This window comes from Ambystoma mexicanum, chromosome 8 (assembly GCF_040938575.1).
Source record: "Ambystoma mexicanum isolate Mex_15411 chromosome 8, UKY_AmexF1_1, whole genome shotgun sequence".
Taxonomy (NCBI): domain Eukaryota; kingdom Metazoa; phylum Chordata; class Amphibia; order Caudata; family Ambystomatidae; genus Ambystoma; species Ambystoma mexicanum.
Genome location: NC_090929.1, coordinates 506,634,849 through 506,662,789, shown reverse-complemented (window position 1 = coordinate 506,662,789; position 27,941 = coordinate 506,634,849). Strand labels below are relative to the sequence as shown.

Sequence of the window (27,941 nt, the reverse complement as noted above, 5' to 3'; positions counted from 1 at the left end):
AAAAGGAAGTGTGCTCAGAGTGAGTTCGTCTTGCCATATGTGGTTTCTCTTTAACTCCCAATAAAGATTATGTCGTAGAAAAATATATAAATATCAGTACTGCTGCTCAAAACCGTGCGTGAACTTTGAGAAATTTGTGCATGAGAGCCCCATTTGACAGGATGTATCTAGGACTAAAAATGTCAGACTATAGACTGTACGAATTTAGATTTCCTCAGAAACTAGAAGAGCTTTTTCTCTGGCATTTGACTTCCTTCTTTAGGTTATGATATGATATGATAGGTTATTTATAACGTGCTTAATACCCAGAGGTTTCTAAGCGCGGACCCGGGGATTGGACCTGTGTTGTTCCGAGTTGTCTTGCTTGCAAGGTTGAAAACCTGCCACAGTTGATGGTGACCAAGTATCATTATTATTACCATATATTCTATAGAGTGAAACATTGGTAGAGAGAATTTAACAAGTCATCAAGTAAATAATATTGGTAGTAAAGATCACAGAACAATATATGGATGGAGCTGTGCACATGATAGCTGGAATCTGTGTTACAGCAAAGGGTTTGTTGGAAGAGCCAGGATTTGGCAGCTGATTTGATGAACCACATGCAATAACGAGGAAACTCTCAGTCCTTTTGCCAGAAGAGGAAACACCTTCACATTTTACCATCAGTTATTACCTTGCCTGGGAGATCACATACTTACAATTTGGGGGATCTTAATAACACTTGCTATCTTCGGTGGTCCCTGCATTGCAGGGGCTTAAGCAATACCTCAGTGAAGTGTAAGCAGCAGGTTAACCCTTATACTTCCGGTAATAGCCCTTGTCGGTAGATCTGTGCATATATTTACACGTTGATGTCCTGCTAGGCTGCAGTAAAATGAACACAAGTATAGATGACTTATAAAAGCTGTTATTTCCCAAGTAGCAGTACTCTCAAGATGGTAAAAGCACCATGGTGGGTTAACGCCATGCTGCTGGAATCTGTATATCACCTGCAAATCATGGGTTTATGTTCCAGCAGTCTTAGCTTTTAGTCCTTGAAAAATGAATGAAATGATTATCATGTATTTGGGAACATAATAACACCTATATATTAGCCCTTTGTGAGTGCAGCACCGTGGCAGTGAATTTAAAATGATGTATATTACACGTTACTTCTCATGAGAGCATTGTCGTCTAACTAAAGGTATCCCTCCAAATTAATGACTAATCTTGAATTGCACAACAACAATCCTGTATATCTCAATAAGGACAGTCAGGACGTTCTTAACAGCAAAAAATATCATCATTTGGTTCAGAACATGTTTGTGGATCATGAGATAAAGGCGGAAGATAAGGAAGGGACCGTCCTGCATGCCAACGGTGATGACCAAACTCCAGACTTCATTAATGCAGCAGGAGCAGCTGCCGCGACAGCGTCTTTTGGCCTCCAGATCAATGGCGGGGGATTCGGAGTCCTCGAAGGAGGCAACAGACCTGCTGGGCGCTGAAGGCGGTGGCGGGGAGTCCAGTTGGGTAAGAACCAGCGTAAACTGCATCAGTGCCCAGCTGAAGAGGGCCAGGCCGGTGACAGTGATGTTCATGTTGGTCTCCACCTCGGGCTCGGTAAATACTTCCAGGATTTCTATGATATCAGCACCCAGGCCAATGTAGACGAGTAGTAACTGTGAGAGCTGGTCCCGCGTCATTTCCCCTTTCGGCATCAGCCATCGTCCAATCACGAGGATCAGTAGCATGATCTGCTCCAAGCCTTTCACCCAGTTGCTTAGAGTCAGCTCTGCCAGCTTGTCTAGATCCTGCAAAGAGATAGTAGTCTCCTGTTATCATCTGTAAAGTGAGGCAACTACAAAGCGACTGTGCTCATGGTTGGCGACTTGTAAAACACCAAATAAATAACTAAATAAAATAAGTTAATTCATTACTGTTTTATTTAAACCTGCTCAATACAAGGAGGGAGGGCTTCCATGATGTACGATGTAGAATTTGAAACTCCAAGGGAATTCTAGTTGCATTGGAGCCCGTGCATATGTGCAATGAAGGCACTTAATTGCTCATAACCTGAGTGAACTGTCCCGAGTGAAGCAAGAGTCACTACCACCAGTGAAGCGGACGAAACTCCCTTTGTTGCCGGTACCCATAGGCTCTAAGACATTGGGCCTCATTACAAGTTTGGTGGTATTTCAGCGGTAAATCTAATGACATGTCACCAAATGGATTTACCGTTAACGCCATTTATAAGTGGTGGTAGGCACTGTTAGTACCCAAGTATAGGGGTCCATAGGACTTTATGGGGATTTTGGTCATTTTTTAGGGATTTGGTCATTTTTGGGCAGTAAGGTGGTGGTAAGGTGGAGGAATTACCGCCAGCATTCTGCTGGAGGGTTTTCCTTTGCCTTATCTAATATATATATATATATTTTTTTTCTAACTTGTTCCCCTCCCTTTCTGCCTGGTCGTGCTCTGAAACACTTGTGTACGAGCGCGATATAAATAAAATATAATTTCGTTTCATTTCATCTCCAAACACAGAGTTCAGTGGTGCTGTAATTTGGCGGTACTACTCTGTTACCACTGCATTACCACCGTTTTTGCCCACATCTCCGAACTTGTAATGAGGCTCATTGGCACCCAGTAGTGTGGTCGGTGGAATACTTGCAGGGTAAATGTCTACAGCATTCTGCAAGTGAGCATGAAACCTGATAAATAAAATAAAACAAAGACACCCCATCAAAATGGCCACTATCAAAACGATGGTGGCTGTGTGACAAGGGGGTGGGCCTTCTCAGGATATTACAGGAGTGCCAAAGGGACACTGGAATCCCACACAAGTAGTCAGGACACTGGCCTATAGGGCAGAGAAGACACAGAGGTTATCAGAAGGTAGGTGCGGCCGGCAGGTATGAGGGGATTGGGATGAGGATGAGGGCAATCAGGACCCTTGGAAATACAAACAAAATACTGGAAATCATTGCCTGCATTCCAAGGATTCTGTTTAACTGCCAAGCCCCCAAAGTTCCAAGTCGGCTGCTTATTTCTCTGTGGTCCCACTGTTCTTAGACCATTTCCCAGTTATCGGGGGCGCGGGGGGGGGGGGGGAGGATGGGGATTTCTGAACAGCTTGAATTACTTTTGTTTAGCCCATCCACGTCAGTTTAAGTCTTGTCCTATTAGTGTATACTATATGACATTGGTAGAACCTAAATTAAACCTACATTATGTGTCCTAATGCTTACATTTTAAAAATTAAGGGCCATGGCACATATATCTACTAGCTCACTTGTGCCCTCACCGGCCATTTGTGCCCCCCCCACTTCCACCCCTTCCACTGACAGCACAAAACTGTTTTTAGAACCTTGCTATGAAAGTTACTTTGCCTGTACAAGGGGGAAGAATTGGTCGTTTTCAAGAGGGCTTGAACACTTTTCATAGTACTGCAAGCACACTTTTTCCTACGGCTCTGCTTTTAATTGCACAGTGCCAACACAAGCTAAGGGTGCCAGGCACACTGCTGGCAGCTCTGCGCAGCATGGAAGCAATTCCCTACTCTCTGGACTTCTACAATCTACTGGCATTTAAAGTATGATTGTCCCAGCACCCTGGAGAAGTGCAGTAGTGTGTCATATCTTCCCAAAGTATTTGATAGATACCTCTACATTCCTACACTAGAGAATATTGCTGGACCCCCTCTGTGTATGTAAAGGATATTCTCACACGTTGGCATCGTGGCATCTATCAGAATTGTTTTTTTTCAAGTACTTGTTAGTTGCCATGTTATTCAAGGATACAAAGCTTCTGCTTTAGTCACATAAAGTCAAATGTTTTAGGTGCCAATGCTCAGTTTGGTTCACGCAGGGTGCGGTCAAAGAGGCAAAGCGCCCTCATAGATACGCAATATTGAGTCAATTGGTTGTGACCCAACGATCTTAAGAATTGTTCAGTGGCACCAGTTGTCTGGGGGCACGGCTATTACTCGTTCGTAATGTGCAAGGGGCAATTTAAAGTTTCTGGGGGAAAAAAAACAGCTACAAAGAGACAAATTCCTGACCCTCTCAACTTGCGTGCCAGGTAAAAGTTATTCTGCCCTTTTCTCTTGGCCCCCACAGTACAGATATGAATTCCTGCAGCCATGACACAGAGCTGAAGGTCAGACATAAAATATGCATTTTTATCAATGAGCTTTGCCACTGGGTCAGGGACTTCACCCTATCAAAGGAGGATAAGTCCCACTCTGAACCTGGGGCAGGAGGCCTATCAGGGTTTTCACTAGAGAAAGTCCTGAGGAGGAGTAAGGGAATTAGGAGGACCTAAGCCCAGGGCTGACCTTATGGCAGGGCGGGCTGGGTGACCGGCCAGGGCCCCATCCCCCCCAGGGCGCCATTAGCCCCCTGCCACACCAGCTGAGAGGAGTCTTTCAAGGGCTCCCAAGAGCTGGCGTAGTGGGAGAAGGCGTGGCAGGCCTTTTTGTTGTTAAATGCACCTGCGGTGGTGGGGTGCATTTAATTACAATAGGGTGCTGATGCAACTACGCGGGAGCGAGGCGGTTTTCATTGGAATAGGGTGTTCCTTCATTAGCATGAGCGCCCTATTCCTGTGATTAACGCCCTGACAGGCACCAGAGCGGGCAGAAATGTGGCGCTCCCCTCCTACCCCTCCCCTGTTGACCAGGGGCGCGTGGAGAGGCGCAACGCCAATTTTGCCCAGGGTGCTGCTGCCACTAAGACCGGCCCTGCCTAAGCCCCACCCCCTTATATGACTTGTTGCAAGTGGAGGGTCCCACTATCGATCCCCCAATGCCTGCTCTACCCCATTCTGACCAGTATTTTTCCTTTACAGGACTGCAGATCCCAGAAACCCCTGTGTTAGAAAGCAAACTAAACGACTCACGAGAGAAAAATGCAGTGAAATACTCAACGCCAGAGGGAAACCATTTACCTAGCACTGCCAAAGCAGACATTCCACCGCAGAGGAACAAAAACTGCACTACACACAAGCAGCTTGTCAAAAAGCCAGCAGCCACGGCTAACAGACCCTTGATAGAAAAGGGGACTGAGCTTAGATGACGTTTTAAAGCATTTTACCTGTGCAACTCCGCCCCTGGGCAAAGACAGGTACAGATTGGTCTCTGTGGACAGGTGACTGCTGAAACCAATCAAAAGGGGGTGGCGGGAGTTAGACTTAGACAGAGAATACTATAAAAGTGTAAGGAATGGAGTGCAGGGTGTGGATAGCTCGAGTGAGGTCAGGTGGAGAGGAAGCGGATCAAGAGACCAGGCAGAGACCAGGCAGAGACCAGGCAGAGACCAGGCAGAGACAGTGGAAAGGAGCGTGGTGGAGTTTGTTCAGGTGAGATATTGACTGGAAGGTGTGAGTGAGGGATAGGGCGAGAGTAGGGGGACAAACAAGTGAGAAACGTGTATGCGAGGGTGAAATGGGTGAATGTAAGTGGGAGGAGAAGCAGGAAGGAGAAGAGAGTGGGGTAGAGGAGAGTGGATAGTAGAGTGGGGAGCAGAGTGGAGAGTGGAAGGGGGGAAAGTCAAAAGTAGAGGAGAGAAGAGATGAGAATAGAGATACGAGGACAGGAGAGGATGCCAGGGTGAGAGGTAGAAAAAGTAGAGCGAGAGAGTGTGCGACTATCAGTGTGACAAGAGGAGGGAATACAGAGGAAAAGGAAGGAGAAAGAGGGAGTTACATAGCGGAAATAGGGCAATAGTGAGGCGAGGGAATGCCGTGGCGTGGAAGTGCTGAGAACTGGACATCTGAAAAGGCACCAGATCATAATCGGACCCTGGCATCCAGGAGGAAACGTTAGGATAGGTTTTTCCCCAGAGGGAGAAAGATAGAAAAAGCTAAGGCCTGTCGGCCATCACCCTAGTCAGAGTTATAGATAACAGGTGTTACCCATCTCTAGTTGCCAACCAGGGGAATAGAGAAGCCTGGGCTTGGGTGGTGGGCAGCCCTGGGAAATTTATTTTTTAATGTATTTATTTGTATAACGTGCCAGGCACGTGGGCATCTGGGCGCATTTCTTAAGGAGTCTACAGTTACATATATTCACATGTTGAAAGGACCAAGCATTTACGTATATTACACAATGTTGCAAAGATAATACATATTGCATTAGGATTACAGAATTACAAAGGCAGTTAAATACAGAAATACAGTCATTATTTTCAGTAGCTTTACGCTAGTGCACAGCAAAGGTTGGTTAGGAATGTGCGAGGTGGTCCTGGGCTAGCAGCCAGGTTTTGGCTTTACTTCTGAAGGCATGGAAAACAGGTTCAGATCTGAGTGGGCTAGGTAGAGAATTCCAAAGCCTTGCAGCAAGCACCGGGAAGCTGCAACCCCCCTGCCTTCTGAAGCTTGAACCTCGGTAATGAGAGAGGGGCGGCTGTTAGTGAGTCATATTTTATGCACATGTCATCAGGTTTCTGCATCATTTGAGTTCTGCCAAATGAAAAACCTTTCACCATCCTCTAGAGCCTGGGTATTCTCCAGGGCATCTGTGACAGCTTTTGGAGAACAAGAGGAGCCCTAATCAATAAAACGGAATGTCTTCATAACTTAGTGAGGAGAGTGAGGTCACTGGGCAAACACTGATCAGAACTAATCAAATCAGACTTATCCACCATCCTGGTGGGAAACAAAACGTCACTCACGGTCTTTGGGGGTTTAACTGCCCCACACTTTATATTGGCAGTTTTAGATGCATGCTTCTGTTTCCCAGATGGTTTTGGTATGTTTTACTTTGCCTTCTGGAAAATCTGGCACCCCCAACACTGGTGCTTTGGGTCATCCAGAGGGGGCGACACATCAGACACTCTACCTTCCTTTCGGGATCACACGGCCATGGGGTTATTGGCGTTAACCACTTGATAGGATGTCAGAGACATCTTTGGGTACTATTCTTTCACCAAGATAGGTGTCTCTCTAGGATCTCAGGTCTCTGTCCATTCTCTGTCTCTCTGAGCCGGTCTCTCTCTTGGGTTGATTCTGCTAGAACACTATGGAAAGCCACCTTCAAAGCATCCCAGGCTGCTGTGAGCAGGTTTGCCCCCCCCCCCACTTCCTTTGCCATATGAAAGGAAGACGCCATATCCTTGTGTTTTCTTTTATTATTCATTTTGCATCCCACCACCAGTCAAGAAGATTAATCAGAGAGGATCCTTGAAAAGGTGTCTGCCATTAATACATTAGGTCTTATCAGAAAACAATTACTTTCTGTGAAGGCAAGCAGTGGTTGTTCCTGAGAGGCAAAAAAACAAGGGGGCAAATAGGGCTTAGAGAAATCAATTTCACTCTGAGAAGGAAAAGGGACACAGGGGTCAGTGTTTTATACATCTCATTCATGTCCCCTGCGCTGTATTGGATAGCTGGATAGAAATGCCTCTGGCTGACACAAAGGGGGCTATGTTGTTCACGCTAGCCCATCTGGGGAAGAGAACACTGTGCCCCTCTACCTTGGATTTGGAGGTGTCCCCATGGAACTTGAACACAGCTCAGTTATCGAGCATACTTGTGGAAGCCCCCTTCGAGGACTAGCTTTATGTGGATGGTTTTTGTCTACAATCTGCCTTCTCAGAAATACTGATATGGTATGTTGAGCTATTTAAGCGTGAGGCTGTATTTTGAAGTATCATGCTCACACACCAACATTTACATCAGCCTGTCAGTGGTGTCAGGTAGAGGCTCCCACCAGCTGGTAGAACCCATCACTGGTATCCACACTGGTGGTATCCTCACTGGTAGAACCCTCAGTTCATCACTGAGGTGGGGAGGTACAGCAATAGATATCCATTAATGTCTCGCTGAAACTTTGCCTACCAATGGCCAGTGGGACCTTTCTTTAACTGGGCCATTGAGTGTGGAGTGTGCAGTACGAGAACATTATAATTGACTCTCTTCTCGAAAGCTACATGAGGTCATGTACTTGTAACTATATCCTAGGGTATATAAGACGCAGTGCAAGTCCAGTAACCTTATATCTTCTACTGGACACATAAAAGCCAGCCGTATGGGACAATCTTGAATGTCTGGAGTACCCAAATGATCTACTATCGAAAGCGGTAGTGTACCGAATACTAATCTCTTCCAATGAAGATTGTCCACTATGTCCTTCAAGGCCCCTCTGCCAGACCTTTAAAGAATTATAATTCTGGTGGCTTTTCGTCATTAACCGAAACCAGGACAAGGACCATGTTATGTTCCCAAATTTCGGGTTGGAATGCTACCATCTAGTTCTGTGTCCTGTAAGGTGTGTTCAATGGTGAAATGGCTCTTTTCTGGATGTGTATGGCTATACATTTTCTTTGTGGCATGAATATCTTAACTAGCATCGGACATCACAGTATTTTATGTGCTATCACACGTAAGTGGCTCTCCTGTAACAGGATGAAATCAGAGCTTGGCTGTTTGTCAAGGGTTGAGAAGCTATGAGGCTAATCTTCACCGCCTAGACCAGGAAGGCCCTTTCACCATGTAAAAAACACTGACTGGAGGGAACTGTTCTGGGTTGTTTGGACCCAGACCCTCCCAATGACATGTCCAGCAAAGCAAAAACAATATATCACAAACTACATGTAACTCAGATAACCGTCACACAAAAACCATGCATTATACCTTTGTTAATACCTGCAAGTTGCCATGAATCTACAGTTTTTCCATATTACAAGGCAAGGTTCTAATTGATCCTTTGACCTATACAGGGCTATCTCAGGCAGTTCAACACCAGGCAAGGAATTACCTTTGAATCTGGACACTTCTCTAGCTTTGCATCTATGTTATATATGGATCATTGGAATCTGTGCCAACAGGGCGCATCGAAGATTGCCTTGTTTTGAAAAGTGGGAATATTTGAATATATCCCGATTCTACTGAACTAATGGGGTACACTGCAACCTAAGCTCACAGTACTAATAGGGAATAATGGCACCTGGCCTCGCTGTGATATATGGTACAATGCTACCTGGAACTACTGTACTAACAGGAAATAATGGAAAGTGAGCTTGAGCTAATGGCATATATGGCTCTGGTCTTATTGCACTATTTTGGCACTAGAATATGCCCTAATTATACTAATTTAGCATACCAGAATGAAGCCCCACTAGGCTAGCCTGCCCTATGGGCTCTGGATGTACTTCACTAAGTGGGCATGCTAAAATCTGGCCTTAATTTACTAATAGAGCAGCTAGAATCTGCCCTTACTATAATCCCTGACGGTATCCGCAGATTTGATTGGGTAAAAAAACGAACGGTAAATTTGTTGGAATTTCTGATGTACGTAAAAAACGAACAGCCAAAAATTTTGAATAAATCTACCATTCGGTCCCTTTATAGTAAACAAGGTGGGCAAGGGTTGCGGGGGTGTCCCCCACACTCTTGTTCACTATAAAGGCATCAGAGGTTATGTGGGGTGCCCCCCCCACTCCGTATATAATCAAGTTAGAAAAAAAGGACCCTGCAGCGCTGGTTCCCATGCACGGAAGTGAAGGGAACCGGTGTGACAGAGAGATGCAGGAGACAGTGGCACACAAGAAGGTGTGCCGCCCACAGGTAAGTAAGGAGGTGCGGGGGGAGCGGGTTATCAGAAATGTTAGAGGGAGTGAAAACCGAAAATTATTTTCGTTCAAATGCCTTTTGCTCGAACATATCTAATTACGTTAATTCATTAATGGTAATCCATTTCTGACCAACGGAATCTGACTTTACTCTGGTAAGCATCCCAGAATCTTGTCTTAATGTGCTAATTGGGTCTCTGCAACATGGTCTTACTGTGCTACATGCATATTTTGGAATCTGCCATTACTGGCTTTGTTGTGCTAACTGAGAAGCTGGAATCTGCCTTTACTGTGATACCAAACCAATGCAACCTGACCTTACTATGTTAAACGAGCACCCCAGAATGCTGTCTAGATGTAATTGGACCTCTGCCATATGGTCTTACTGTGCTAACTGGGCATATTGGAATCTGCCCTCACGTATCATCCTGAAATATGCCCTTACTGTGATAACTTGATCTGCGAAATCTGGCCTTTATGGTGCAAAATTGCCATAGTGGAATCCGTCTCTAGTCTGGTCATTGGACCTTTGGACCCAGCCCTGTCTAGGCCTCTGGAAATCTGCATTCACTGCACTAACTGGGAATGAGGGAACTGGCTCTTGCTGTTTTAATAGGCATGATGAAGTCAGTATGTATTATGTCATAGCAGAACCTGGCCTTACCTTGATAGCTTGTCATACCAAAATGCTAAATTGCAAGAAGGGCCTGGCTGTGCTATACTACCTGCATACATGCGACTCCAGCTCTGCTGTGCTTAGTGGGCAATACTGAATTGGGGGAATGATGTGATAGCTGGGCATGACATTACCTTTAACTGCTGAACTAACCTGGCATAAGAGTTTCAATGTCTTGACCCCTCGGCCCAGTTCTCTGCAACTGACGTATCTTCTTGTGGCAGCCTCTGCATACCACCAGAGCTTTACATGTGCCTGTGTGATGCTCCGCTCCCAGGTTCACTCCTCCTGTGTCCCCCCCCTACCATCAATGAGCTCCACGCTTGGTGGCCGCTCCTCTCTCCAGCTCTTCTGTTTTCTTCTGGCGTTCCTCTTCTGGAGCCTTTCTGTTTCTCTCTGGCACTCACTGCTCTCCTGTATCCCTAGCAGATAGCATCACTTATACAGTTCCTGGAGATGCTGAGGAGCAGGCTGAGGCCACAACCTCCCCCAGAAGATCTTATTGAGGTAGTATGTATTATGCATTTGTGATCAGTGCAGCATGACGCTGTTCTTTGGTTATGAGCATGAGAGTCCTACTCCTGGTGTGAAGAGAGTCCACAATTGCCTTGTCGGCCTGCAGTATCAGATCTCTCTCTTCCATCTCGCGATGCTGCCTGATTGTTCCAAGACGAAGCATGGTGGTATAAGTGGCAAAGTGTGTGGGGGTACTACACAGTAGATTATTATTAGGGTATTTATTGAGTGCAGATCTAGCTTCAAGAAACAAGAAAGTACTTTACAATCATATGGGGAAGAACATGCTGAGTGGAGCAGAGAAACAAGGGAGTGGGGAGCTAACAGGTGAGGGGGAAGGTGGTTAATTTGCCAGCAAGGTATCTACCAGCAACCAAGGGAGGAAACAGTGGAGATCAGATCACCCATTCTCAGATAGGGTGGGGAATGGAGGGTGGGCGACCCTAGGTATTAGGGAGAAGCGATTCCTGTCTCTACTATTTGTTGGTGAGCAGGGGTTGCTCCATGTGGGAATGTTTTATGCAGGTGCTTCCTGGTGATGGAGTTAGGTGAGTGTCATTTGACTCGCATCACCAGCATGCATGTGGGTTCCTGATATAATGAAGAAACCAATGTGCATTGTTTTTAGAATTTGGGTCACAGGAATTGGACATAGTCCATGTTACTGTTTTGTATCTACCATGTTTTTCAATTTTGATCAATGCATTTTGTTTGTTCCTCCATTTTCCTTGTGTTTGTCAGAGATGTGCACCGTTTACTTGACTTGTAATTGCGACTAGGACTCTGGGCCACTGTGAAAACCTGAGGCTGCCCCGACAGCCAGCATACGCCAATGTGCGATGTATGACTTAGACCAGAGATCAAGAGGAAAGATTTAACATCCAAACCCAAGCACGAAGAGGAGCAGCCAAGAAAAGAGGAAGGTTAAGAAAGAATTGCTGGGACACTGCAACCCTGTGGCTGTGAGTGACTTAGGTTCTGTAATGCCATGCAACAACAAGACCGTGACCCATGATCAGCAAGACTTTGAGAACTTATTGGTATTTTATTACCCTGTCAGAGGCACGGACCTGGTCACCCACCAAGAAAGGAACCTAGTGAGTTGACTGATCATGTTCAGAAGCCATCATGACCAATCCTAAATTCACCTTGTCAAGTCCCAGCTATTATTTTGCCCTCCCCCCTCTACATTGATCCCTTAATAAATCGTTGGTCAATCAGAAGTGTTGGGCCTGTGATTGAGCCATGTCTGAATACTTGGAATCCAGGATGCCTCTGACTTCGAATTCTGGTTCTCCGTCAATAAGTATGGGTTTTGGTAGTGTCCCAATTCGTGTACCGGGCTGCATTGGTTTTAAAAGGGACACATGAAATACCAGGTGGATTCGTAGGTTGGGTGATAAATCTAGTTTGACGGCCGCTGAATTAATAATTGCCTTGATGGTGTAAGGCCCTAAGTACCTGGGTTGAAAGGTCCAGGTTCCCTTGATGGGTACAAATCTGGGTCCAGCCAAACATTGTCTCCTACTTGATAGTCAGGGGCTGTTTTCCGGTGTTGGTCGGCAAATTGCTTTTGCTTTTCTTTGGTGAGAATAAGATGTTCTTTGCCCTTTTTGAAAGCCTGAGTGATGTTGGTGTGAAGGGTTTTTACTGCTGGCATTTCCAAACTGGTTGAGAGATCCAGTTCTGAGGTACGTGGGTGTCTACCATAAAGGGTATAAAAGGGTGTTTGTCCGGTACTGGAATGCAAGCAATTGTTATATGCATACTCTGCTATCCATAGTACGTCTTTCCAGTCTCTTAGTTCATGATGCAACATGCACCATAGGTATTGCTCGAGGGTCTGATTGGTCCTCTCTGTCTGACCGTCTGTTTGGGGGTGATGGCTAGTGGATAGCCGGACGTCAATTTGCGCCATTGCACAACACTTTCTCTAGAAGTTGGAGACAAACTGGCTACCTCGATCGGAGATCAGGACTGATGGGAAGCCATGTAGTTTAACAATACTATCCAGGAGCACTTTGGCTAAAGTGGATGCGTCAGGCAGGGCTTTGAACGGAATAAAGTGTGTCATCTTTAAGAATAAATCCATGACTACAAGAATGGTGTTAAACCCTTGACTGGGAGGTAGGTCAGTGATGAAGTCGAGGGAAAGAGTGTGCCATGGAGTGGGAGGAATGTCCAAAGGTTGCAGAAGACCGGATGGTTTTAGTTTTTGCGACTTATTCTGTGCGCAGACTCCGCAGGACTGAATATATTGGATGATGTCTTTACGCCAGGCAGGCCACCAGAAGTTCTGTTTTACCTTGGCTAGAGTCTTGGTGATTCCAGGGTGCGCTTCGATCAGAGAATCGTGATAACCTGAAATGATTTGTTGTTGTAAGTCTTTGGTGGGGACGTACAGACGATCCTTAAAAAAGGGTAAGTGATCTTTGATGGAATATTGTTACTCCTGCGCTTGCCATGCAAGGATAGTATCTGGATTCATGGTTCATTGAATCTCGTTTCTCAGTTATACTTGGGTTAAGGCCGTAGTGAGGCCCAAGACTTTGTCTTCTGGTATGATGGGGACTGGGTCTGGGGTCGTATATACTATGTCATCAGTGCCTGTACGAGAGAGTGCATCAGCTTTTCCATTCTTGACCCCTGGTCGAAATATGATGACATAATCATATTCGGTGAAGAAAAGGGCCCACCGCAATTGACGTGAAGACTGAGCTTTAGCTGTTTTAAGATATTGCAGGTTTCAGTGGTCCGTGATAACTGTAATGGTGTGTCTGGCCCCCAGAAAGTAGTGCCGCCAGGCTTTAAAGGCAGATTTGATCGCCAAGAGTTCTTTGTCCGTGATCGCGTAATTAATCTCCGGAGGTGAGAATTTTTTCGACCAGAAGGCCCCTGGATGTAGCTGGCCGGTTTCTGGATCTCTTTGTGAGAGGACAGCTCCCATTGCTATACTGAAAGCGTCCGTTTCCACGATATAAGGAAGATCTGGGTGAGGATATCGCAGGATTGGCGCGGAGGTGAACCTTTTCTTAAGTTCCTGAAAAGCTTTTTCTGCTTCTTCGGTCCAGGCAAATTTTTGGTTGTTTTTTCGTAGCAATACAACCTGAGAGAAGTCTGGTATGAACCGGCGATAGAAGTTTGCAAAGCCCAACATGCTTTGTACCCCTTTTACTGATATTGGTGATGGCCATTTCAAAACGGTGTCTACTTTATGCAGGTCCATTCTGATGCCTCCTGGAGTAAGAATAAAACCTAAAAACTCTACTTCTGTAACGTGAAAAAAACACTTTTCAAGTTTTGCATATAAACGATGTTCACAGAGCTTTGTGAGGACTGAACGGACGTGCTTGATATGATCCTGTTTTGAGGTTGAGTACACTAGGATCATCTATGTACACTAGGGCGCAGACATCAATTAACTCTCTCAAGACGTTGTTCATGAAATATTGAAATGCTGCCGGAGCGTTGCATAACCCAAAGGGCATGACTTGATATTCGTACAAACCGTATTTGGTACGGAAAGCAGTTTTCCATTCGTCTCACTTCTGACCGGGACCAGGTTGTACGCTCCTTGAAGGTCCAATTTGGTGTAAATCTGAGCATCTTTGACCTGGTCCAGGATTTCAGAGATAAGTGGCAAGGGGTAACGGTTCTTCACGGTGATCTGGTTTAATGCGCAGTACTCAATACAGGTTCTTAAATCCCCTTCTTTTTTCGGTACAAAGAACAAAGGACTGGCTGCAGGGGACTTTGATGGACGGATGAATCTGTTTGCAAGGTACTGGTTTAAATAAGACTTCAGATGAAGGTTTTCAGGTTCCGTAAGAGCATAGATTCTACCGCAAGGGACTTGAGCACCTGGAACAAGGTCGATCTGACAGTCATAGGGCCTGTGCGGCAGCAGTGTGTTTGCTTTGTCCTTCTGGAAAACATCCTGGAAATCGTGGTATTCCTCAGGCAAGGTATTAGTTACTCCCAGGGTTGATGATGCCGCTCCAGGAGTCGTAGAGATACTGAAAGCAGGTTTCTGTTATTGATAATAACAGGCTGGGGAGCAGTCACTGGGGAAGGTTAATTTCCTTGCCCGCCAGGCAATCAAAGGGTTGTGAGCGACTAACCATGGCATCCCTAGTATGAGCCGGAATTGAGGTGCCTTGATGAGATTGAACGAAATAAGTTCCCGATGTCCGTCCTGGCACAGCAAGGTTATCTCGGCTGTGCAATGGGTTACGGGTCCGGAAGCGATTTCTGTCCCATCCACCATAATTACCTTGTCTGTAGTCGGCTTGGAACATAGGGGAAGCCCCATCTCTGCGGCCAGGTCTTGATCTATATAATTCCCAACTGCCCCGCTGTCGATGTATGCTTCAACCGCATGCATTCTTGACAACCGTTGGTTATTAATTAAGATCACCGGTATTGCAAAGTGTGAGGTCGGTGGCTCTTTTCTCTCACTCGACAAACTGACCTCTAAATTTGCCGAGCTGGGTAGTTTTCTGACTTAGACTCCTTCGCTTCATCTTTTTCCGTGGCCCCGACGATTTTCCTTGGAGGTTTCACTGGGCAGTCCCTCAGGAAATGCCCTGGTTTTCCGCAATACAGACATAGTTGTTGTTGTCTCCTTTTATCTCGCTCTTGTTTTGTTAGTGGAGGTCGTACCCCTCTGATTTGCATAGGCTCCACAGTATTTTCTTGCACTCGAGTTACATTGTCTCTAGATCGAACGTACACAGCCCGAGGGTCCATTTTGGAATGGTCTGCTTTTCGGTCTTGCAACCGGTGGTCTAGTTGTATGACCACATCTATGAATTCAGAACAGTCTCTAGGAGGATCAACCACTTGAGCTAGAATGTCTTTTAATTCACCTCGTAAGCCCCGATGAAACAACGTGGTTTGTTTGTTTTCATGCCACCTAGCTTCAGCAAACAATCTGTTGAAAGTAGCAATGTACGTTAACAAGTCCTGATACCCCTGTCGGAGGGAAAGGAGTTCATTGTCCACTGCTTGCTCTCGGGTATGGCGAGCAAAATGTTTTGCCATTTCCCTCTGAAATCCCCCAGTCATGTAATAAAGGATCATCATGGGTCACCAATGGTACCGACCAATCTGCTGCGCTACCACTCAGGTATGATAAAACAAAGGCTACCCGAGCTTGGTCATTTGGGAATGCTCCAGGCCTGCAAAGAAAGTGAAGGCGACACTGATTCATGAAAGCTGCGTATTTCCGTGGATCACCTGCAAACCTCTCCAGTGGTGCCAAAGGAACTGTTCCCGGTAACATGATTTGTACTGGAGTAGAGGTAGTGGATGGCATGGTAGGATTTTGCATTGTTGGGTTGTTTCCAGGTAGAGGCGTCTGTCCTGCTTTTGATTGCAAGAATTGCCTGCTAATTTCTTCAGTGCGCTCTTTAGTCACTAATAAGTCTCTCCGGAGAGCGCTAGTCTCTTGTCGGGCAGAATGAACCTTGGCACGAAGTTCTCCTAACATTTGGACCAATTGGTCTAATTCTGATGTCTCCATGTCGCCCAGGTGGTTTGTTTTGGCAGGCTTTGCATTCTGTTACGCTCACCTGGTATCCACGGGGACGCCACCCAGCCGTAGGGACTCTGGTATCCTTCTCTGCGGTTCCCAGGTGTGACCAGCGGGGAAGTTCTGCCTGGAATACAGGTGGGCAATGTTCAAGACTGGGCAACTGGGATAAACAGCTCTCCACCACCACGTATGCCCACAGCCCCTCTGGACCTCTCCTCACCTTGTTGTTAATTCAGGTGTGCTCTCCGTCCTGCCTTCTTGGCAGGGGCACGTTATCCTTTGTGGGTGAATTCGATCTAGATACTTCACTGATGCCGGCCCACTTTGAGTCTTTCAGGTAGGTCTTATTGCTGTTGTATAATGTTGTTATTCTTGCATGCCTTTCTTGGTTTAATAAATGTCTCTTTCTCTTCCTTAGGTGCGCGGAAGTCCAATGTGATGCATTGGCTGAATTGGGTCTCGCCGGTAAATGATGGCGTATAAAGAGCGCTATGATGCGGTAAGTAGGCGCTATGCGCAGCGCTATGATGCCTTGTGTTTGCTAACCTGTTGTCTTTTCTTTTCCCATAGATTGCGGTGCTCACCCGGTGTATGAAATCCCGAGGCGATGCTGGTTGAGGGGCGACTTGCGAGGTAAGCTTCTCGGCACAATTTGTTATGTTGTAAAAGTGTCTAATGTCTTGTTTCTTCCTTTTTTGTAGATCCGTCGGTCCGGGAGACGCGCTGATCCTTGGATGCTGTTCGCAGGAGCTGTGGGCAGCTAACGATGAAAATGACAGGTAAGCTGCTGCTGCTAACGATGTCCTCTTGTCTCTTTACAGATGCTGTTCTTCCGAGGTTCGCGGGTACAGCTGAACACGATGAGCGTCACGTTGCAGGACTGCAAAGTAACGCGAAGCGTGTTATCCAAGTCGTGTGTGGTTTAAATAGCTTCAAGAAAGTAGTCCAGGTAAAGTAGTTCCTAGGCTACCACACCCAAAACACTATACCGCATAGCTTGGTTCCAAGGAGCCAAGCTATGTGGATGCCTCCATGTTGGCTGGCACTTGAAATAAAGTATTTCCCTAAACACAAGTCTTCATTAAGTATGAGCCTGGCGCAAAAGGCGCCAGGACTGGCCCCAAGAGGGCCTAGGCAAAGTATGCCTAAGTTTGTTGGAGACCCAAGCCAAGACCCTTCCTGGCCCATGGGCTTGCCAGGGGGGTTTCTGGATGTGGGTCATGACAGAGAGACGGAAGATCATATTAATGGATATGCCAGTTTCTGTGCTTCCGCCCACATAGCTAAACAGGCAATGTGGTTTAAGCAGGCTCTGGGTGGGGTCCCTAGGGCCAGGTCCATGTTTAGAGCTAGACCAACTGATCCATTGTTGTAACTGTACAAGGGAAAGGTGGCATTGGTTGAACTGTGGGGCTACTCTAATGTTAGTGTGGTCCAGACAGTGGAGAACCATTTCTTTAAGAAACTGCTGGGCTTGCTAGCTTCGGCTCCAAATTTCGGAGTACATGCAGAATTGGGCTGTATGCTGATTGGGGATGTGGTTTTTCTGCAGCCAGTATTGCACTGGCTTAGGTTATGGGGCAATGGGCGAGCTATACTTACCCACAAATTGATTATCTCTCTGATTGACAAGGATTTGGGAGGCAGGGTCCCATGGCTGTCTCATATCAAGAAACAGCTGATGGCGATTAATATTATGCATTTGTACCCACCTTGTAGTATGCTTTCTCGTGGGGAGATAAAACTATGGATTGCCCGTTTTTATGAGTTTGTGAGTGTGAACAGAGAAAGTGTGGAATTATTGAAACCTAAGAACTGAGGGCTAATGACAATCATGTCTGCGGGTGTTCAGAGCTATCTGTTGCGGGCAGAGTTCCCTGTGAATCCTGTACTCAGGTCTAGGGAACGGTTTAATTGTATCCCTCTGCAGGCAGTGGTGACAGCCTGGTCTGGGGGGAATGCCGAATGGTCCTGTCCTGTGTGTGAGGCGCCTTACGAAGACTTGGCCCATCTGGTATTTATCTGTCCTGCCTATGGGAGGGCTATAGGCTTCTTCTTACGGCCCATATTGCAGGAATTGGGTTTCATACAATATCGGCCTGCCTTAATATACTTGCTGTGGGCAGACTCACCACGTGTGGGCTGGTCTTTGCTCTCATATCTGAAATCAGGACTTTATCCGCGGAAACAAATGCTAAGTAGAGATCTATGAAATTAGATTATGCACAACTCTTAACAATTTGGGCTCTGTGTTTTTAGTTGCTATTTTTGTGATGTTTTATGTTGTATTTTACTGTGCTACAATTGAAATGTATTTTTGTATTTAGCATTGTTTTTTGGGAATTTTCTGTACATATCCGAAATAAACATATGGTGATGATGAAAATTGTTTGTACACTATGTTTGGAATGCCCCTGCTGTATGTTAAAAACGAATCATAACAAAAGAAATAGCAATGGTCTACTTCCCACTTGCTTTCAAATAGGGAATGATTACTTACTGCATATCCAAGAAGTGGGATTTCTGCTTGACTTATATTATCACATGGATGCTATTATTGACCTTCTCACAGCCAATTAAAAAGTTCAGAATGTAGTCCACAACTACTACCATTGGCTGCATTCCAAGCACTCTGAGTTTACAAGCAGACACGAAAACGATAGAAAACATTTCTCTTCATACAATCATGTTCCACTCTGTTGGAAACACAAGAACATGCTGCCACCAACTCCATACAAACTGCTCAATAGAAACTCTTCTCTTTTAAGATATACGGAATTCATGTCTTCTTTAAACACTAGTTGCAATTAAAACGAGTACTATATAAACACAAGCTTGCTATGTAAATACCACACAATGAAACATTTAATTCACTAACACATTGTGTCCACTTACTAAAATGTCTATTAAACTGATGTGTTTAGCTATGCACAGCAACTCCAAAACTTATGCTGTTATTAGCGATATGTGTGGGTAGCCTTATAGCCTTAACGGAGCTGTAAAAGGTGGCAGCGCCGTTAACCCCTTACCGCCTAATTACAAGGTCCCTTTGCGGGTCCCGACCTGGTTTTTACCAGCCGTTAAGGATTGGACCCGCAAAGGGACCTTGGAGGTATTTACAGTACCGCAGTTTGCAGTACCGTAACTACCGCCTTCCCCATTTCCATTGAGCCCTATGGGGGCAAAAATGGGAATGGGGAAGGGCCAATGGTGAATGGGGAATTACCGCCCCGCCAACCTTGGAATGGGGCGGTAATTCCGCCATTCACCATGGCGCAATCGGTAAAATACCGGCGGCAACCATGGCGCTACTGGCGCCATGGTTACTGCCTGGGTCGTAATGACCCCCAATAGCATCATGTTTTATGAACCGTTTCATGCAAATAGCGTTTCATGCAGGATTCACCACCCTGCTTCTAAGCAAGGTAATAATTAAGCAATGACCCCCTGAGGCCATCTGTAGTGGTATTTATAGGCTTTCAAGCACGATTTATTGGCGGAGGCGACGGCAAGTGTAGAGAACGAGGGCTCAGACACTATCAGCCTGATTCACAGAAGCGTTTTGTAATGGTGCAATCCCATAGGAAAACGTTCTGTGAATCAGGCCCTTTAACTTCCTGTTTGTCCTCGGCCTGGCCGTTACCACTATTAGCCCCTAACGTGCGGAGCAGGTGATGAATTTAGATCTTCAATTGGATCCGTCATGCATTAAATGCAAAGTATTTCGTGTGTGGAGGAAAACCGAGGAAGAAAACAAACACAACACATTCGATAGCCACCAACGAAAGGACACACGTCGGTTGTGGTTCTACCGCCCCCATTGTTGGGGGTCTGTCAGTGCCCCCGCTTGCGATGCCTGTGAGCCCCCAAACACCCCCCACAGACTCAGCCTCCAGACGTCTGCTGTGTTCGGGCTTCCCGATCGCACTACTGCAGCCGGGAACGGCCCCTTTATTTATAGTGCACACGGCAGAGTGCAATGTCACTCTGCCGCGCGCTTCTTGCCTTAAAGGGGCAGCACCACACTCCTCCATTTCCATGAGGACAACAAATGTACATTAACAAACTTACACAACAGCAAAGCACATCAACCAATGTAACGAAAACTTATCACCCCGTGGTACCCCTTTAATCACAGCCGCCCTGGGTCCCCCTTGTAACTACAACGACCCGCGGGTCGTTCAGGATAATTGTCCTACCACATAGTCGCTGAGTTAAACAGGTTTCCCTCACCCTGTCCTCAGGTGGTACCTCCTGCTCGCCTCCGGCATGGGAGATCCATCAGCCGGCGTCCCCTCGGCAGGAAATGAAGGGAAGGGTCCAGCACCTCCATTCTCGTCGGGTACCTCCATACTGTCCTGTTCCTGGGGTGTGTCAGTCCTTGTGTCACCCAGTCGCTTGAAAAAGCTCACGTTCCGGGTGACCGATGATCTGCCTTTCACAGCTACAACGTCCAGAGGCTCAGGTTCATAGGGGAGGGACAGCTTCCCGTGGGGGTGCCTATTTTGAATTAGCACCTCATCACCAGGTGCCAGGTGTTGCACTCGTTCTCTTGCTCGATCCTCAGCTGGCGATCACGCTCCACTTGCTGGTCATCGATGAACCCTGGTTCTTTTACCACGACCTCTGGCAGCAGTCCCCGTGGGCATCGCTTGAACAGGGCCTCTGCCAGTGCCACCCCGTCGATGTGTGGGGAGTGGTTCGGTAGACCCTCAGAAATTGGTAAAGCGCTCTTCTCAGACACCGACCTTGGCCTTGCGCTATGCGGAATGTCTTGTTCAGAGTCCGCATGAGTCTTTCCGCCTCCCCGTTGGCTCTTGGCCAGAGCGGGGAGATCTTCCGATGTTGAACCCCATACCCGTCCATCATTTCCGTGAACCGCTCACCCTGGAAGGGCGCCCCATTGTCTGAAGACAGGGTATGGGGAAAACCATGAGAGGCAAAGACTTTCTCTAGGGCCACCACCACATGTTCAAAAGCCACAGAGTCAACGAATTCAACCTCCGGATATTGGGAGTATTCTTCCACCACCACCAGGAAGTGTGTACTCTGCGTGGTGGACCCAAAGACTGGGTGTACCACCTCCCACAGGCACGTACCTCTGGGCATTGCCTCAATGGCGGGCTTTCGTTGTACGGGGGATGCCGCCTGGCACCAGACACATGCGGCCACATGCTCATCCACCCGCTGCTCCAGTTCAGGGAACCACACTTTGAGGCGTAGTCAGTCCTTTGTCTTTGCAAGCCCTTGATGTCCTTGATGGCCCAGACTTACTACTTCCTGGATCTTGGCCTGGGGGAGGACGATTCTGTCACCCCTCAGCAGGAGACCTGTGTCGGAGAATGATAGTTCCTCCTTCACCTTCCACAGCTGTTCCAGCACCTCTTTTGCTTCTTGTGTGCGTCCAGCCAGGGATTCAAGCACAGTCTTCCACGACCCCTGTTGCATGGCGGTCTTCAGGATGCGAAAACATTCATCCTGAGTAGCTGCTGCCTCCAGATCCTCTAGCGGCATGGCATTTGGGGTGGCTGCTTCCACCACCATTTGCACGTGGTCGTCCGCTTCCTCCGCACATGTGTCCGGTGCATCTCCACTGCCGCTCCCCGGGTGGTGTGACAAGTAGTCTGCCGCATTGTTGGAGCCGGGTCTTTACACCAGCGAGACCCCGTACTCAAGAAGTGCGAGCATCCATCATTCAATCCTTGCCGGTTTGTTTAGACGATGACCCCGCCAGAATGGGAAGTAACGTCACTACAGTCACTGGCTGGCCTAGGACATACAGCCTCAAGTGCCTACACCCCCACAGGACAGCAAGGGCCTCCTGCTCGATCTGGGAGTAGCCCTGTTAGGTGTCTGACAGCGCCTTGCTTGCATATGCCACTGGACGGACGCTGTCATCAGGGCTGATCTGAGTCAATACGGTCCACAGGCCAAACGGGCTGGCATCCACAATTATCTCTGACTGGAGTGCAGGGTCAAAAAACGCCATTGTGTCTTCGGCCGTGAGGGTGCCTTTGATGTCTTCAAACGCTGCCTGCTCGAGAGGGCCCCACTGCCACACTGTTTCTTTCTTGGTGAGGGCCCTCAAGGGCTCTGACCTGGATGCTAAATTCTTAATGAACCGTCCACAGTATGTCACCATCCCCAGAAAACTCCTCACCTCTGATTTTTCCCTGTGGAGGGTAAGGCCCAGCGACTGCAGGCACTCAAAAGTCTTGGGTAGCTTTGCAAATACCAGGATGTCGTCGTTGATATTCAATACCCCATCCAGGTCAGCCAGGGCACCTCTGATGATATTCTGAAATACCTCAGCTGCCGACGACACCCCAAAACTGAGTCTATATAATATAATCCTCTGTGGGTGGTGAAGGTTGTTATGTATCTCAACTCTGGGGGCAGAACGACCTGGTGATATCCGGCCCTGAGGTCAAGCTTCAAGAAGAAGCAAGCTCCTTGTAGCTCCGCTATAATGTCATCGATGGTCAGTGTTAGGTGTTGCTCCCTCCGTATGGCTTTGTGGGGGAGCCTCATGTCGACGCAGATCCTTACTGAGTCGGGTTGTTTGGGTTTCCTGGCAACCACTATAGGGGACACTGATGGTGTGGGACCTTCAACCTTTTCAATGATGTCCAGGTTTACTAAATTGTCCAGCTCTTTGTCCACTAGTTCTCTCAGGTGGAAGGGCACTCTATGGTGTTTCAGAGCAATGGGCTGCACAGACTCATCTATGTGTAGCATCACTGGATCACCAGCCATCTGTCCTTTCCCTTGGAACAGGCCAGAGTATTTGTCTAGCAAGTCGTAAATGTCCTCCATGTACACAGAGTAAGCGAAACTCACGATGCCCAGGTCCTCTGCCGCTGCGCAGCTTAGCAGCGTGTTAGTGCTGACCGGCGTCACGTAGAAACTTGCTGTGATCCTTGACCCTGCGTTCTCTACTTTGGCCACAAACACCCCATCCAGGGGATTGGCTCGGTCCCTCCGAACGTAAATATGCGAACTCTGGGGGTGACCAGCTTTGGTGGGCTGTCCATCGCATCATAGTGTCCTCGGGCCATCACGTTGACAGACGCACCCATGTCCACCAACACCGGGACGGGGACCTGTTCACTGCAACAATGCACTGTGGTTGTCGTCTGCTTTTTGACTTGAGGGCCTCCACACTCGACACAAAGAAGATGTTCTCCTCCTTCTTCCTCTTCCTCGTCCACCTGGGCACCTTCCTCCCCTTGGTCAACTTGGGCCACGTCGGGTGGGCGAGATTGACGAAGGAAGCCAGACCGTACCGGGCCTCTGGGCACCATTACTGGCAGAGATGCCTTGCACACCCGTGCGTAGTGGTCAGCAAGGCAACACCGCCCACAGGTTCTTCCCACGCTGGACACTCCGCAGGGTGGGGCAGGTCGTAGCCGCACTTCTGACATGCTTCTACAGCTCTACCGCCCCTGACGCGGAAGTTGCCGCAGGGTCTCCTGGCACCTCTACTGCCATGCCCCACCCCACATACCTCCTCTGTTTTCACGGGACGAGTTCCTGCCTCCATCCTGGACGCACATGCCTCCGAGACTTCGTGACACCGCCCCAGCTCCAGGATGCGAACAAGGGTGGTCCCTGGTTCCCTCAGCACCTGTCTTTGAAGTTTCCCCGATGAGCAAGCCTGGATTAGGAGGGCCCTGATCATGTCATCGGGGTCACCCCATGCACACGCCAGGGACAGGCCTTTGAGACGACCATAAAAAGTGTTCAGAGTCTCATCTTCCTTCTGGCATGGCGATAGCATTACAAACCGCTCATAGTCTGTGTTGGGTAATAGGATGAAATGATTGCGGAGAGCTGTTTTGGCTGCACCATACGAGGCATCGGCAGTTTTTAGTGACTCAAATATTTCTTAAACCGCAGGCCCAGCAGCATTGCCAACTTACTGTCGTCATTTGTCTCCATGGTGGCCCTGAAGTACATGTCAAGACGGTCGACCCACCGCTTCCTTCTGGGCCCCAGACTGGATGGAGGGCCCGAGACATCAAATTCCGGGATTGGCTGGAGCACCGCAGAGCGCCGCATTTGTGCCATGGCTTGTGGCCCCGGTTGACCAACTGAGTGGGCCACAGGTGGAGGCTGAAACTGCTGGTCCGCAGGTTGACCACCGTCTTGGTCACCAGGTGCACTCATGGGTTAAAGCACACAGGCACCCCCGCATGAAGAAGCGGGGGCCGCAACCCACCCAGCCAGCACAGGCCTCCGAGGTCGTGAAGTACACCAGTCCAACAACTCAACCAGAGCCCAATCGCCAGACCTGATGATGATGATGATCTGTTGCAGGCCCATGCAGGCCACAAAGTCCACCAGTCCAAAGGATCTGACTTTAGCTCAGCAGCTGGTCATTATGAGGATGATGAAGATGATCTCCAGGAGCAAGGGATGTCCAGGGATAGAGCAGGCCTCAGCAGTCTCCCCCCAGCACCTCACCTTCACTTGGTGTAGATCGCCCAAAAAATGAAGAAAAATTCAAATGTAGGCAGAGATAGCTGCTCACTATCACTGTGTCCAGAAAAGGGGGCCTGGAATGCAATCACGGGCACCTCTGGAGTGCCGCGTTCATCCACTGCCTGATTCTCAAAATGGCCGCCTGCTGCGTGGTATCCACCCGGCCCGCGGCATAGAATGAGTGAATTTCCTCATCTGCTCCGTTAAGAAAAATGATTCAAATTATCACCGCCAGGTCCGGTCACCACTGTTGGGGGTCTGGCAGTGCCCCCGCTCGCGACTTTCACAACCGGGAACGCCCCCTTTATTTATAGTGCATGCAGCTGAGTGCAACGTCACTCTGCCGCATGCTACTTCCCTTAAAGGGGTAGCACCACACTCATGTTAGTTAGGTTAATCCCTGCAGTAGGGTATGGAGGACTCGACCTGGAGCACTGCGCCGCACAAGAGTCTGGGGGTCACGGAGGAGACTACACTAGTGGCATCAAGGGAGCCAAGAAGATGTGAAAGGTCAGTGGGGAGAAAGGGGAGGAGTGGGAAGCAAACAGTGGGAACACAGACATCCTGGCAGCCAATGAGATCCCAGAAAAGGCAAACCGCACAGGTGCCTCAGATGCTGATTGGCTGTCGGATACAAACCTTTCCCCCTGGGTGATAATAAGTGATACATTTACCCCATCTAATTATTCTCAATGTATTGGCATTGGGAGGATAGAGGACTAAGCCAGCCCTACTGAGACGCGTGCCCTATAGGCTGCGCACAGATGTCTGGGGCAAGCGTTCAACTCTCTGAGCTATCTTGCTGACTATTTGCACTAAGGTTGTTTGGTGTTAAGCACTCCTTGAACTTCTTTACTCTTGAAAACATGTCAAGTGCATCACACTGATGATTTCCAAATAGAGCAACACATTTATTGTTTTGTTAAACTGTGATACATATCTCCGGGAGCCGAATGCAAATGTACTCATTAAATATGTAAATGTTCTGCATCATTGCTTGAATTTATTGAAGCAGACAGTCGATGCACCTCAATGTACCTACATCGTTGGTTTGTGCTTTGCAACTTGAGGCATGAAATCCCTTAAAAGGGTTTGGTATAAAAATCATCACCTGATTCATTATGTTACTGAAAAAACAGTAGGTGTGTTTTTTATTTTCACATTATTTTTACTTCCATAACTTTGAACCGAAATGCTTTCTTAGAATGTGCAGAGTACCATTGATGGCCACTCAGTGTCTCCATTTAAGTACAAACTAGGATTGGCAAAATCAACAGTAGTGGCTTTTGTGTAGGCATGGGATAGACAATTTCCAGGCACTGTCCTAAAAAGTACTCCCTGTCCATAAAATGGCAACAACTGGCAAACGGTGTTAGTGTCAGGGCATATTGTGTCATTGCCTGGCTAACGCCCAGCTAATGCCTATTTCAAGCGTACGCATATTGCTATTAAATCAAGTGGCTGAAGACACTTTGTTAAAACTTTCTTAATATTTTATTTTACACCAGGAGTTGATTTGTAGCTGCAACTGCTCCATTACCTTATGAAAGACTGCTTAGAAACAACGAGGCATATCCTTTAAAGCACAGATCTAGCTCAAAGAGATCCTAGGAGGATTTGTTTTAGGTGGAAAGGGGCAAGTAGTGGCTGGCAATGGCCATAAGGACCAGCATAGCCATAAGTGGACAATGAATGGGTTAAAATCCAAACAACACCCACAGGCTGTGTCTCTCACACTGTCTATTTTCATTTCCCATGCAAATAAGTTTGGCTTATAGGCAGCGCTTACATCTCACCCAAAACTAGCAATAGCACGTATCACTGGTTTCAGATTCAACATCAATGTTCTGCGATTTTGTAATATAGAAGCTACTGGTCGCTCAGTCCTAGCTATTATAATATATGTAGTTTCATTTTTTGCATCGTCGCCATCTTAGTTACAGGCGTGAATCTTCTTGTGAAGAGGCATGGTCCAACCATCTTGCATGCTGGTCATTCCCAACTAGAATTACCTCCCTCTGGCCCTACGGGGTACTACAGATCATCTTACCTTCTGCAGACTACTGAAAACCACTCTGTTCTGAAATTACCTGTTGTTGCTATGTTTATAGGTTTCCTCACTCACACAACACCAAGATGCCCTCGGGCGTATGTGCGCTTTACTAAGTTCATGTAACATAACATAATATAACAACTGACAGCCACAGAATGCCCACCCAGGTCATGCCCTCAACATTCCTTGAACCAGCACATTCACAAAATCCCTCACATCACCTTCCCCATATCCCTCAAACAGATGGGGTGCACATATTGCAATGCTTAATGTGTTCATAAAGCATTCTATTTGTTCTTGTTCAGTAGATTCTCATTACTTACATCGGCCGGTTTGTCACAAGATGCATTGGCTGTCGAAGAGTTGCCCGCAATTGTTCTTTTGTTTAGCAGTTCCAGCTCCAGCAAGGCCACAGATGGGAGGGCAGTACATAAGTATAGGAACACCATAGGCGAGAACCTTCAAGTGGCAAAAGATGATATGTGACAACATGCGTTTATATCATTTATAGTTAGATGATTCATGCTTACTTTTTTGTACTGACTCCCCCCCATGCAGTTTGCACAAAATGGCAGTCCTACCCGATTATATAAATTAAAATCCTAGTAACGTGGACCCTGAAGTAGCTTGGGTGGCATGCGGTGCATTTGAAATCATTCTTTAACATAGCATCAAGACAGTGACATTTTCTTATGTTTTTCCCAATATTGTATTCTCTTCTGGGGATGTGGGTATTTTTTTTAATGGTATTTTCTTTACAGATGGGTGTACACAAGATTTGCAATAAGATAATGTATTACAGGAAATGTATGTTTGCATCAACATCTGACACCCACAAGTAAGTACACCATTGACAGACACCTAAAGACTGTCCCCAGAGTTTCTTTTTTTCTAAATAGAGTGGTTATACTCAGATAATGAAAGGAGTCGCTCTTTTATTCCCAGGAAGCCTTCCCTTAGTTAGCAAAATCAGTTATGAAAACCGTCCATACTTTTGCCCAAAAATTCACTTTGAATTTAAATACATGCTCAATTAGACAATCAGGACCTGCCGCTCTTGAATTATTCAATTTCGAGATAGCTGATCTTACTTTCTCTACATAAAATATTTCAGTACAGTTA

The 27,941-nt window shown here is 47.1% G+C and overlaps 1 protein-coding gene across 1 annotated transcript; it reads right to left on the bottom strand.

Moving 5' to 3' along the window:
* Window positions 1-2: 2 nt before the first annotated feature.
* Window positions 3-27,387, bottom strand: LOC138473623 (transmembrane protein 26-like). Its single transcript, XM_069612164.1, has 2 exons — window positions 27,143-27,387; window positions 3-1,796 (listed from the first exon to the last, which is right to left on the bottom strand). The coding sequence occupies exons 1-2, from the start codon at window positions 27,266-27,268 to the stop codon at window positions 1,200-1,202; spliced, it is 723 nt and encodes a 240-aa protein (XP_069468265.1). The 5' UTR covers window positions 27,269-27,387; the 3' UTR covers window positions 3-1,199.
* Window positions 27,388-27,941: the final 554 nt, after the last annotated feature.

Excerpts from the sequence above, each read along its gene's own strand:
- LOC138473623 (XM_069612164.1), bottom strand. The coding sequence starts at position 27,268 with ATGGTGTTCCTATACTTATGTACTGCCCTCCCATCTGTGGCCTTGCTG. Across the intron at positions 1,797-27,142 it reads CTTGTGACAAACCGGCCGAT|GATCTAGACAAGCTGGCAGA; the intron begins GTAAGTAATGAG and ends ATCTCTTTGCAG.